Source organism: Anomaloglossus baeobatrachus, chromosome 3 (assembly GCF_048569485.1).
Source record: "Anomaloglossus baeobatrachus isolate aAnoBae1 chromosome 3, aAnoBae1.hap1, whole genome shotgun sequence".
Lineage (NCBI taxonomy): Eukaryota > Metazoa > Chordata > Amphibia > Anura > Aromobatidae > Anomaloglossus > Anomaloglossus baeobatrachus.
In genome coordinates this window covers 374,000,175-374,014,488 of record NC_134355.1, presented here as the reverse complement: position 1 = coordinate 374,014,488, position 14,314 = coordinate 374,000,175, and the positions used below count along the sequence as shown (strand labels likewise).

General features: G+C 42.8%; 1 protein-coding gene across 2 annotated transcripts in view; it reads left to right on the top strand.

Moving 5' to 3' along the window:
- Positions 1-14,314, top strand: part of DOP1A (DOP1 leucine zipper like protein A) — an 80,936-nt gene that overhangs the window by 16,531 nt on the left and 50,091 nt on the right. For both annotated transcript variants that reach the window (XM_075340168.1, XM_075340169.1), the window contains exons 3-11: positions 263-537; positions 677-829; positions 1,688-1,788; positions 7,588-7,832; positions 8,371-10,327; positions 10,407-10,518; positions 11,913-12,095; positions 12,293-12,418; positions 12,711-12,845. In XM_075340168.1, coding sequence (XP_075196283.1) covers positions 263-537; positions 677-829; positions 1,688-1,788; positions 7,588-7,832; positions 8,371-10,327; positions 10,407-10,518; positions 11,913-12,095; positions 12,293-12,418; positions 12,711-12,845 — 3,287 coding nt within the window. The remainder of the gene's footprint in view (positions 1-262; positions 538-676; positions 830-1,687; positions 1,789-7,587; positions 7,833-8,370; positions 10,328-10,406; positions 10,519-11,912; positions 12,096-12,292; positions 12,419-12,710; positions 12,846-14,314) is intronic.

Genomic DNA, 14,314 nt, shown 5'->3' with positions numbered 1-14,314 from the left:
GTCCACCTAGTATGAGTGAAGGGACTAAATAACGATCCTCCTTTTCCGTTTCTTTTATAAATCTCCTCCTTAGGTGTTTATTTTTACATTGCAATGACTTGATCGCCTGGAAAATGAAGCAGAAGAACTAAGCTGTGAAATGGCTTTTGGCCTGACTGCTTTTAGTCTTCTGCACCTTGGAGGGTTGTGTAATGTCCTACTCATTATTAGTTTTTTTTTTTTTTTTTACTATACAATGATGTGTTTTTTCCCTTATTCGTAGATTGTGAGAAGGTACAGCCACCATTGTGGCTGCAGACCCTCATGAACGCCTGCAGCGCTGCGGTTGACTTCAGCATACAGAGTGTTGCCATATCTCTGGTCATGGACCTGGTCGGCTTGACCCAGTCAGTGGCAGTTGTAACAGGAGAAAATGCAAATGGCCTGGAAGCTTCTCAGCCCTTGAGCCCAAACCAAGGCAGAGTGTCTGTCGTTATCCGACCTCCCCTCACCGAAGGCAATTTGCTGTATATGGCTGAGAAAACGGATTTCTTCAAGGTAGGTTCAATGACATAGGTACTGTTGGGTATTTATATATTTATTCAACATATTCTTACCATAAATGTAATTTATTTTCTCCGATTAAAATCATGTGTTTTTTTCTGTCTGTTACCACCCTCTTCTGTTCTGATTTCAGAATGTGGCTTTAACGTTGTGGCAACAGATGGGTGACCGGACCCCACAACACCATCAAAGAAGTGTAGAACTTTTCTATCAGCTCCACAACCTGGTCCCATCTTCTAGTATATGTGAAGATGTCATCAGCCAGCAGCTGACGCATAAGGACAAGGTACAAGTGTAATTTGCCGCACCTCCTTGTGAGAAGCCGGGCCTACTACCTCAGAGGATGTTCAGGTCACGGTGTCTCCGATGGCTCCAGCAAATCCCTAGGTTAGGTGGCAAATTATAAAGAGAAAAATAACAGAGATAGGAGACTGAGTTGTGGTGATATCTGCCAGGTATAAGGCCACTGAAGGAAGACAGACACCAAGGATTCTGTGAAAACGTAAATGAGGAACTTTACTGAAATCTTGTAGCCAACCTTTAGTCAATCAAAGTTGTTTTTCAATTTCCAATAGACAGTCATTTCATAGCAATAAATAAAGAGATCTCTTACACAGTGGACTAGTTCAAGCGCTTTTCCTATCCCGGCCTTGGGAGGATGGATGTCACTATCAATTGGATTAACTGCGTTTTTCAGTACTCTGTTGTTGCAGAAACGGGGCGCCCGAATAGGGTGATAATTACACTCCACGCATATCTCAATGGAGGTCTCTTTTTTTTCTGCAGCATCACAGCAACTCAACCGCATCTAACCGGTTTTTCTTTTTTAAACTGCCTCCTCAAGCTCCGCCCCCAACAGCCACTTCCTTGCTTTCAAATCAATTGCAATGCAAATTGAAATACAAACCAAGGCAGTATAGGGCAGTGCAAAGCTAAATAATTTACCTCCTCCCAAGGTAGGGAATAGGTGTCACAAATGTAATCACATAGATAATACAGAACACACATTAGTAGTGGCTTTTCTGGTCACTACACAAGTGCCATGCCTTATACACAGTGACCCCTTTTTATTTTATTTTTTTTTCTTTAAACTGGCTTAAAAAAATCTGAAAGCATTTCAATAAACCATTACTTTTTTGCACAGAAAATTAGAATGGAAGCTCATGGTAGATTTGCAGTCCTGTGGCACCTGACAAGGGACCTTCACATTAACAAGTCTTCATCTTATGGCCGCACATTTGACAGGTTTGTGATTATTGAGTAATGCAGGATTCAGAATGAACCATAAAAAGGTGACTAACACACCATTTCTGAAGAATAATGTTGGGGGGCTGTCAAATCACATTACGTTGTTCCCTCGCTATCTAACTATCTATCAATATAAACACACTCCTTAACATTCAAATTGCAGCACCAAGAAGGAAAAGGCATGGAGTTATGGAAATTACATGATCGATTGATGTGTTAATCATGAAAAAATGGAAACAACATTTTCAAAACATCTCCGAGACACTGCAGGCCAAGGTAGCACATTTAGGCCACGCAAGCTGCTAAAAGTAGCACAAGCAACATATAGCCTGGTGATGTGAGCAAGCTGCGTGACCTTAACATGCTACCATGGCGTGAAGAGTATCTGGACTTTCCTCCCATCAAGTACATTTGGGATGTTATTGGATGGTAAAGGTAGCTGCCAGCAGCATATTTTGATGATTTGCTAGCCTAAGTGCATTGAGCATGATAGAATATTCCTGGGAGAACCATTATTAATTTCATTGATAACATGCCCTGGCGTGTATTTGTTTATATAGCACTCATACTCAGCGCTGAATAAATCAAGATGTTTGGAAATGTTTCCTTTTTTTTCATCATTTTAATCACGCTGACATGTTCGGTAATATGTTATAATTTATGTATATACAATACTGTGTATACGTTTTAGATGGGTGTGTAAAAATGCTGCAAAAAAATGCAAAGTGAACGAACCATGAGAAATCTAAATCAAATCAATATTTGGTATGATCAGCCTTTTGCCTTCAAAACAGCATCAATTCTTCTAGGTACACTTGTACGCAGTTTTTGAAGTAACTCTGCAGAGAGGTTGTTCCAAACATTTCAGAGAACTAACCACAGATCTTCTGTGAACCTAGGTTTGCGCAAATCCTTCTTTTTCTTCAGGTAATTTCACACAGACTAGAACAACTTAGAAACTAGTCCCCTCAGTCAGGAAACACACCAGTGGTTCATGTTAAAAAATTATATTTTATTTTATTAAAGTTAAAAAACAGTAAAAAACAGTAAAAAACAGAGATATCCTGCAAGGGACCGGTGTCTGTATAGGTGTTTACCAGCAGCACATATCCAAGCTGTGTTTTGGAGCCTAAGGGTACCTTCACACTTAGCGATGCAGCAGCGATCCGACCAGCGATCTGACCTGGGCAGGATCGCTGCTGCATCGCTACATGGTCGCTGGTGAGCTGTCAAACAGGCAGATCTCACCAGCGACCAGTGAACAGCCCCCAGCCAGCAGCGACGTGCAAGCGACGCTGCGCTTGCACGGAGCTGCCGTCTGGAAGTTGCGGAGACTGGTAACTAAGGTAAACATCGGGTATGGTTACCCGATGTTTACATTAGTTACCAGCGCACAGCTGTGTGTGCAGGGAGCAGGGAGCCGCGCACACTGAGCGCTGGCTCCTTGCTCTCCTACCATAGCTACAGTACACATCGGGTTAATTAACCCGATGTGTAATGCAGCTACATGTGCAGAGAGCCGGAGCCGGCAGCACAGGCAGCGTGAGAGCTGCAGAGGCTCGTAACTAAGGTAAATATCGGGTAACCACCTTGGTTACCCGATGTTTATCTTGGATACAGCTTACCTCAGCTGTCAGATGCCGGCTCCTGCTCCCTGCTCGCTTCATTTGTCGCTCTCTCGCTGTCACACACAGCGATCTGTGTGTCACAGCGGGAGAGCGGCTTTGAAGAAAACGAACCAGGGCTGTGTGTAACGAGCAGCGATCTCGCAGCAGGGGCCAGATCGCTGCTCAGTGTCACACACAGCGAGATCGCTAATGAGGTCACTGCTGCGTCACAAAAAGCGTGACTCAGCAGCGATCTCGGCAGCGAGCTCGCTGTGTGTGAAGCACCCCTTAGTGAGATAATTTCCCTGGTAATCTCCTTGAATATCTAATAGGTTACTGATGGTGTTTGACATGTTAAATATCTAGCCACTGAAAGTATATTAATAAAATCACAGTATAATCAGGTTACTGGTAGCTGTTTAATATGTTAAATAATTAGTCACTGGAGGTGTAATGAGATAATCGCATCAGGCATTCATTGTTTACATTAGGTTGCTGATAGCATTAGCATGTCAAACATCCAGTCACTGGGAGTGTAATGGCACAATTGTAGTAAAGACGCCTGACATGATTAATCTAGGACTTATTGGCAGCTATTGGCTGCCAATAACTCCTTATTACCCCGATTTGCCAACGCACCAGGGCAAATCGGGAAGAGCCGGGTACAGTCCCAGAACTGTCGCATCTAATGTATGCAGCAATTCTGGGCGGCTCCTGACTGATATTGTTAGGCTGGGGGGCTCCCCATAACGTGGGGCTCCCCATCCTGAGAATACCAGCCTGCAGCCGTATGGCTTTATCTGGCTGGTATTAAAATAGGGGGAACCGCACGCCGGATTTTTTAATTATTTATTTATTTTACTGCACAGTATAGACACGCCCACCGGCTGCTGTGATTGGGTGCAGTGACACAGCTGTCACTCAGCGTGTGGGTGTGTCTCACTGCAACCAATTACATTTGCCAGTGGGCGGGGAAAGCAGGGAATACGAGATTGTTTAATGAGCGGCCGGCTTTTTCAAAAAAGGAAAAGCCGCCGGAGCAGTGTGAACGCCGTGCAGCGCCGGGGATCGGTGAGTATGAGAGAGGGGGGGAAATCACCAGCAAATGAGGGGAGTAGCGCGATCAGCTGAGCTGTCACTGAGGTTACCCGCGGCCACCGCTGCATCCACCGCTGGATCCAGGTAACCTCAGTGACAGCTCAGCCGATCACACGGCTCTCTTCATTAGCTGCGTGCAGGTGACAGGAGCGGCTGTGTCTTCTGCTGCTCCTGTCACCTTCATGCAGCAGAGCTGGATGCGACGCTGGAGGACCGTGGATTACGCCGGACAAGGAGGGCTTTGTTGTGGGTAATAAATTGGTAATGAGGGAATTTGTTAGTGTTTTTTATTTCTAATAAAGGATTTTTCGGGTGCGTGTTTTTTAACTGTAATTTACAGATTAATCATGGAAGGTATCTCGGGGTGACGCCTGACATGATTAATCTAGGACTTATTGGCAGCTATGGGCTGCCAATAACTCCTTATTACCCCGATTTGCCAACGCACCAGGGTAAATCGGGAAGAGCCGGGTACAGTCCCAGAACTGTCGCATCTAATGTATGCGGCAATTCTGGGCGGCTGCTGACTGATATTGTTAGGCTGGGGCTCCCCATAACGTGGGGCTCCCCATCCTGAGAATACCAGCCTGCAGCCATATGGCTTTATCTGGCTGGTATTAAAATAGGGGGGACCGCACGCCGGATTTTTTAATTATTTATTTATTTACACGGCACACAGAGCCGCGCGGCATTACATGAAGTCGGGTGAAGTTCACCTGCTTTTTTGACACGTCCCCAACGACCAGCTAGTCGCTCTGCAGGTCCGGATCGCTGTTAGGTCGTTGGCCAGGTCTGCCTGTTTGACAGCTCACCAGAGACTTTGTAGCGATCCCGGCTAGGTTGAGATCGCAGGTTGGATCGCTAGAAAGTCTCAGTGTGTAAACCCAGCTTTAGGTAATTCTTGGATCAAACCCTATTGTGCTTCACCTTTTTATCTAGGTGTTGAGATTAGGGCTCAGTGGGGCCATATTTCACTTCCAGAACTGCTTGTTCTTCATTGTGCTATGTTTTGGGTCATTGTAGAGTAAATTGAAAGTCAATTAGATGCCTCCCTGATTGTATTGCTTGTTGGATAAATATCTGCCTGTATGTCTCAGCAGTGATAATACCATTAACTTTGACCAAATCCCGAACAACATTTTTTCAAATGAACCTCGACCGTGCTTCACAACTGCCTGCAGACACTCATTATTGTACCACTTTTCAGCCCATCGATGAGCAAATAGTCTTCTATTAAATTCAGATATTTCACATTTTGATTCATCCGTTCAGAGCACCTGCTGCCATGTTTCTCATTTTATGTATCCATGCATGATTGAGTCATGTGGCATTGTTTCTACGCTAAAGGTATGGTTTTTAGTTGCAATTCTTCCATAAAGAGCACTTCTGGCCAGACTTCTACAAACAGCAAGTGGGTGTAACTGGGTCCCACTAGTGCCAGTTCTGAGCTGATGGCACTGCTGAACATCTTTTAGATTTTGAAGGGAAGTAAGCATGATGTGTCTTTCAATTGCTGCACTAAGTTTCCTTGGCTGGCCCCTGCATCTACGGTCCTCAACATTGCTCATTTTTTGGAACTTTTTCAAAAGAGCTTGAAAAGTATGTTTGGAAATTCTAGTCTCCTTTGAAATTTTTGCTGAAAGAGACTTTGCTTATGCAGCACAACTACCTTGTGTTTTCTTACTGTGCTGTCTTCATAGTGAATCACCTGTCACATGCAAAAATCCTCTACATTCTCAACTTTGTAACAGGATTTGGCTGTTCACACCCAGTTTTAAGCCTCCTACACATGTTTGTTAATGTCTTTGTTTCATCCTACACATGAAAATGATATCCATATTTACCTGTTTGTATAATTATTTACTTATACACCTAAAGGCCACTTTACACGTTGCGACATTGCTAGTGATCGCACACGCCCCCGTCGTTTGTGTGTCACGGGCAAATCGCTGCTCGTGGCGAACAATATTGGAGGTATGCGTCACACATACTTACCTTCCTAACGACGTCGCTGTGGCCGGCGAACAACCTCTTTTCTAAGGGGGCAGTTCGTATGGCGTCACAGCGACGTCAATCAGCGGGCCACCAATAGAAGTGGAGGGGCGGAGAGCAGCCGCATTCACGTCACTCCCACCTCGTTGCCGGAGGACGCAGGAACGCTGCTGTTCATCATTCCTGGGGTGTCACACGTAGCAATGTGTGCTGCATCAGGAACGACGAACAACCTGCGTCCAAAATGAGCAAAGATATTTGGGAAATGAACGACGTGTCAACGATCAACGATTTTTCACTGTTTTGCGAACGTTAGCGGTCGCTCGTAGGTGTCACACGCAACGACGTCGCTAACGACGCCGGATGTGCGTCACGAATTCTGTGACCCCAAAAATATCTCGTTGGCGATGTCGCTGAGTGTAAAGCGGCCTTAACTATAGGCCCACAAAACTCCTGTCTCTTTGAAAGTGTACCTAGAAGAATTGATTCTTTGATGCTGTTTTGAAGCAATGGGTGGTCACACCATATATTTTATTTGATTTATATTTCTCTTTTGTTTATTCACTAACACTTCTGTTTTGAAATTATTGTTACTCTGCAGCATTTTATTAGTATGAACATAGCCTAACTGGTGCATCAGTTACCGGATGAATATTTACAGAAGAAACATCTCCTGCTGTACCACAAGTCACTGGCACAGGCACAACTTATTTGGGTTTGCTAAGACTTAGCTGATTTGGTGTACCTGGCAGGCACCCGCTGACGTTACTCAATGAGCTCTGTGCAACCTAAAATAGAGAAGACAGAAAGAGTGATACTGCTTCTGTCTTTTTCCCCTGGGTCCCCGGCTGAGACCTTATCTGCTCCTGATATTTTACAGCAATACCAAAAGACATTACTGCAGATTTGGGATTTGGGTGTTCTCAGTCAAAATACAGTAATTGGTTATTATGCGGTTAAAATAAAGTAGTTTTCTGAAGAGGAATTGCATATTGTCATACTATTGTAATTCTTTCTAAGCCTCATCATTTGTCTCCACCATCATGTTGTACTCCATCGTTGCTTGTGGTACATAATTTTTCCGGATTCTCATCTGCAGGTCCCTGTTTATTATGCTGGACAGTCTGAACAGCTTAGATGGCTGCACATCTTCTGTGGGCCAGGCCTGGTTACATCAGGTTCTGCAGAGACATGATATTGCCAGAGTCCTTGAACCGCTTCTACTTCTGCTCCTTCATCCTAAAACTCAACGTGTATCAGTACAGCGAGTTCAGGCTGAGAGACATTGGAGTAAATCTACTCGACACGTGGAAGAAAACAGGAAAACATCTATCAATAATGATGGTAAATAAACCGTGCGGGATGATATGTATAAAATCTGCAGTTTGCTTATCTGCAATAATTCCCTTTTGATATTATATCCGTTTGATACATTAAAGAGTACCTGCAACAAGGTCAATAGTTTACAGTTTTTGCTCTTATTTTAATCCTACTGCTTCCCTGAATATTTTAGTTGTTTTTTGTTTTTTTTTATTTGCCATACTTTTCCAGAGATATGGGCCTTTTTATTTTGGGCTAGTTTTTATGGTCTTTATCATGGGGGCGTGGCTCACAAGAATCTCCGGGGACGTGTCTTTAGGCTGCTCTACATAATTACCATGTGAGCCACGCCTACTTAGGAAAGACTATAATAATTTGTACTAAATCAATCTATCTGTATCTCTGAAACTGTATGGTAGATTTTAAAATACAAAATACTGCAGCATCGGAAATAAAATAAGAACAAAAGCTGGCCAGTTTTGATTGGTCCTCTTTAAGTCCTAATAATAATTATATGTGCTCCTTTAGTAATACTAAGCCAAAATAATATATTTTCTTGCAGCTATTCCAAGCTCACGGCTATGTTCTGGGACAACGTCTAAGCAGGTTCTAATGGACGAAATTGAGAACTTCAGCCTGACAGTGAACCCTTTGAGTGACAGGCTTTCCCTCCTTAGCACAAGCAGCGAGACCATCCCAATGGGAATATCGGATTTTGAGCTTCCAGACCAGCAGATAGAAATCCTGCAGAGCTCGGATTCTGGTTGTTCTCAGTCTTCAGTGGGAGACGAGGTGGATTCCGAGAGTTTGACTGCTCAGGATAGCTCTAGGGAGGACTCTGTGGAGGAGATTGTTCAGCAAGTTATCACTGACTTGGTTTGCAATGTTCTTAGAAATGTTGGTGAAGATCCTGAAGCAAATTTCTCTGATGCGGATCAAGTTGAGACAACTGATGGAAATAATCCATGCAGCACTGCAGTACAGGAATCTCCTGGGAAAGAGAAAGAAGCCCCTCAAGAGAACGGAAATAACTTCTCAGCCAGAGACCCATCTAACTTTCTGTCTGTGTCAGCAGAAGGTGGCATTGAAAGCTTGGCAAATGCTATAACCAGAAACTTATCCTCTCCTTCAATTATGGCTCAGCAGATACCTGTAGAGTTTAATTTCAACATGATGGGGGGACACCATAGAAAACGGAGTCACAGTAGCATCCAATTTAATTTTAAAGGAAAAGTGGCAGAAAAGGACCAAGCTGGTAAGGAAGGGGGAAATAAAGCAACAGGAACAAAACCAAAAGTAAAAATGGCCAGAAGGAAGGATGAGGACAAGAAAAAAGCACAAAATGAGAAGTTGAAGCAGACAAATGTTTTTTTTAGTGATGGATTAGATTTGGAGAACTGGTACAGTTGTGGAGAAGGTGAAATTTCAGAGATTGAAAGTGATGTGGGATCTCCTGGCATCCGTAAATCCCCTCATTTCAACATTCACCCTCTTTACCAGCATGTGCTTTTGTACCTCCAGTTGTATGACTCCTCAAGGACATTATATGCGTTATCTGCTATAAAAGCCATATTAAAAACCTGCCCGACAGTGTTTGTCAATGCTATATCCACCACCAGCGTGAACAATGCATACACTCCTCAGCTATCTTTGCTGCAGAACCTTTTAGCAAGGCATCGGATTTCTGTGATGGGGAAAGACTTTTATAGCAATATTCCTCTGGACTCGAATCACAATTTCCGAAGCTCCATGTATATAGAAATTCTGATTTCATTATGTTTGTATTTCATGAGAAGCCATTACCCTACGCATGTGAAAGTTTCACAGCAAGATCTCATGGGCAACCGCAACATGCAGATGATGAGCGTTGAAATCTTGACCCTGCTGTTTACAGAGTTAGCTAAGGTGATCGAGAGCTCAGCGAAGGGCTTTGCCAGCTTCATCTCTGATATGCTGTCAAAATGTAAGGTACAGAAAGTGATCCTCCACTGCCTGCTATCTTCCATTTTCAGCGCTCAGAAGTGGCACAGTGAGCGCATGGCAGAGAAGAACATAATGGCCATTGAAGAAGGCTTTTCTGAGGACAGTCTGATTAATTTTTCTGAAGACGAGTTTGACAGTGGCAGTACACTACAGTCTCAATTATTAAAGGTCCTTCAAGGTCTTATTGTCTTAGAACATCGGGTCTTGACGGTTCCTGAAGACAATGAGGCTGGCTTTGATTTTGTTATAACTGATCTGGAACACATAAACCCTCAACAGCCGATGACCTCCTTACAATATATGCACTCGCAGCCAATCACATGTCAGGGAATGTTCCTCTGTGCTGTGATCAGGGCATTGCACCAGCACTATACATGTAAAATGCACCCTCAATGGATTGGACTCATCACATCCACCTTGCCGTACATGGGGAAAGTGTTACAGAGAGTTGTGGTCTCAGTCACATTACAGCTCTGCCGGAACCTTGACAACTTAATACAGCAATACAAGTATGAAACGGGATTATCTGACAACAGGTAGGTGAAATAAAGATGCCAGCCTAATATTCATGTTGTCACTGGAAGCTTCAAGAGTTTAACTTTGTGTTCTTTCTAGGCCTCTATGGATGGCATCATTCATCCCACCCGATATAATACTGACTCTACTAGAAGGCATTACAACAATTATTCACTATTGCCTGCTTGATCCTTCTGCTCAGTATCACCAGGTAAAAAGAGCATGTCAAAGATTCCTTGCTATATTCTGTATATTAGGAATTCTCGTGATATACTGATGTAATAAGCAGATTGGAGTTAGTGGAGACTATAAGAAAACTGTTATAGTTTTAGATTGTCTGAAGGATACCATACACTTGGGATGAGGGCACATTGTTGTGATAGCCTCTGGCAAAATTGCGAGAACAAAAGAATCAGGCATTGAATTCAAACTGCTGACCACCCAAGATCTTCTGTCAGAAGAGAAACAGGAGGTCTCCATCACCATTAAGTCACTGGCAGGTTATAAGTCAGTGGATATTAAAGCAGCACCCCAGCTTGTTTTTATTTTATTTCACCGCTGGAGTGGTGCTTCTAATCCAAGTCCCCTGTATGTCTTATACTCACCCTCCTGAGTCTTCATCTCTAAACAGTATAGCTTCGGCCTGTGATTTATGCTGCATTTCTACACTGGACAGGGTGTTTCCGCTCTCCATTGAGGGGTAGCCCATGCACAGGTGAGCTGGCTATTTTGTGCTCTGTTACTTCTCTCCTGTGATTTGTGACGTGCTGCATTTTCCAGTGTTTTCTAGAGCACGCCGAAAGTCACAACTTACTCCAAGTCTGAGAGCCTCGTTCTGGCTCTCATAGACTTGTCATGATAACTTGTGACGTGACTTCTGTCCAGTCAGAGGTTGCGGTTACAAGATGGTGCCATAAAGCAGGAGTGACATCGGAAAAAAGATGAAGACATCGGAGGGTAGATATAATACTAGGTTAGGGACCTTAGCTTACAAGCACCACTCCAGGGCTGAAAAGAAAAACGCCGGAGTGGTGCTTTAATTGTTTGTAAATTAAGGTTCATGTAAGGCCTGACTGGCTGAAAAACACTTAAGTGGTCATCCTAATAGCACTCTGCAAAGTGGCACGATTGCTCAAGTTGCACAACATGGTTGTAACTCCTTTCTACAGATGGTACAATGTTCAGTGGGTGCAACAGCACACACTAAGTGATATAGAGGATGCATTTTCTTTTCTTGCTTTTTTCTTCTCTGTTTGGTGACAAAGTTCCTTCAAATGCCTGTGTGAAACTTTTTTTGCACCAGTCGATCTAAAATATAGCACAACAAATATTCTTGCCATATTAATGTTTTTGCATACAGGTTTTATGGCAAACTATGTGTGGGGGGGATGAAAAAAAAAAGGGGGAAACTTAGTCATGACTACAAGATCAGTTTGTAGTCTGTAGCCATGGATACACAACTGATTAAGAAACCCGCTGAAAAAAAAAACAGCAGAATATTTTTAATCGAGACTATTTGTAGAGGTGCTTCTTCTAGATATTACTTGTCATCTCTAATTATCAGTCATGCTTTCTAGTATTGACTTCATACTTCTTACGTTGCAGCTCATGGTCAATGTAGATCAGAAACATTTGCTTGAAGCTCGCAGTGGAATCCTTTCTATACTCCATTTAATAATGTCATCCGTCACCCTGCTGTGGAGTATTCTGCACCAGGCTGACTCCTCCGAGAAGAACTTCACAGCAGCTGCTGCCGCAGTCACTACCATCAACCTGGGCTCCACAAAGGTAATAGAGGACATCTAAAAAGAGGAAAAATGACTTCTTGGTATTCCTGACATTTTAGATTAACTCGAAATATCCTGTCATCACAAGCTAACCTTCTAATTTCCCTAAATCACACGTGCAGGTGGCAATTAATCTGTCAAAGTTTCCTTTTATTGCTTTTTACTTTAGAATTTTAATCATGATTTTTGGGTCAACAGAATTTAAGACAGCAGATCTTGGAGCTGCTAGGACCTATTTCCATGAATCATGGAGTTCATTTTATGGCAGCCATTGCCTTTGTATGGAATGAAAGAAGACAAAACAAGAACTCAGCACGTACAAAGGTAAAGAAATCATTTTCCAGGACTACATTGTTACATTTATTACAAATTCTTTTAGCTTATGCGGCTGTTTATAGCTCCAGGTAATAGCTTTTAGACCTATTGCTGCAATGAAAATGTTGAGATGCCACATCCATCTTTAACCCTTCCTGAGAATTTTAATGTGATTGGTGGAAGCGGAGTATCACCATAGATTTTAATTGCAATGCTTTTTACAATCCTCATTATTTTGTATTGCTTACATTCTCAGAATGCACATTTATACACCTTTTTTATTATTTTGATTTGTGCTTAGGTGATTCCATTAGCAAGTGAAGAACAACTTCTCCTTGTGGAGTTGGTTCGGTCAATTAGTGTGATGAGGACAGAGACTGTGATTCAGACAGTGAAGGAAGTGTTAAAGCAGCCTCCCGCAATAGCGAAAGACAAGGTGACTTTTTCATATGATATGCTTATACTATTACAGCTGGTGAGATTTTTGAGTTGATTTTTTTTTTGGAATAATGTACATTATATCAACAAATATATTGGGATACTTACAATATTTTTGTGGCCAAAAGTTGTGAGACTGACATACATTTTGTTTTTCACAAAGCTTGCTGCTTCAGTTTTTATTGTGGCAATTTGTATTAACTTTAGATCATGATATGTCATCATATGAATTGCAAACAATTACAAAAAATTTTTCCCAAAAAATTAATTTAATCACAAAATACACATTTCCACAGAATTTCAGCCCTGCCACAAAACGACCTGCTTATACAGTATAATGTCAGTGATCATCTTGTTCTGTCAGGAGAAAGTGTTAAGGAGGACATATCAGCCGATATAACTCTGACAAACTGATTGATTTATAAGACGCAGACTGGTTGCTTTAAAGGGAGGCTTGCTCTTCGATTCATTGTCTTCTGTCAACCATGGTTACCTACAGGGAAACACATGCGGTCAACATTACTTTGCATCAAAAGGGCTTTACAGGCAAGGACATTGTTGCTTATTAAGGCCCCTATACACATTACATTAATGTTGTCCAAACCTGCCCATATCAACGGGTTCGACTAATGGTCTAATGTGTATGGAGGCACTAGCCGACTGATTGTAGAGAGAACTGTCCATCCCACATGTCTGATTTTAGACTGCCACTTGCCTTGTTCTTTCGGAGATAAAGCACCGGCTGACTTTTCGGTCGTTTGCTTTCTCAGAGAGCACAGGAGAACTTGACTCAGCAATCACTCCTATAAATGGGAGAGTCGACTGAGATGGCTATCAATCAAAGCATTAATCAGCCAACAGCCATTTAATGTGTATGGCCAGCTTGATTGCCCCTAAATCAACTCTTTAACTGATGATCAAGAAGTTCAAAGAGAGAGGTTCAATTGCTGTGAAGAAGGCTTCAGGTGCCCAAGAAGGTCCATTCAGGTACAGAATCTTTTCAGCTTGCTCAGGAAGGCAGCATGCAGATGTTAGTGCATTTGCATACACAGAGAAGGGAAGGTTTTTAGAGGTTTACTTGTGGTCAAGAAGTGCGTTCTCTCCAAGAAAAGTATCAATAACAGACTCCAATTTTGCAGGAAGTATAGGGATATGATTGCAGATGACTAGGGTAATTTTATTTTCTTTGTCGCTCCATTGGGAGACCCAGACAATTGGGTGTATAGCTTCTGCCTCCAGAGGCCACACAAAGTATTACACTTTAAAAAGTTTAACCCCTCCCCTCTGCCTATACACCCTCCCGTGGACCACGGGCTCCTCAGTTTTATGCTTTGTGTGGAAGGAGGCACACATCCACTCATGCATTCTCATAACTTAGTTGTCGGTTGGAAGAAAAGAGGACCCCCATGGGGTCCCCGGCATGCTCCCTTCTCACCCCACTATGTCGGCGGTGTTGTTAAGGTTGAG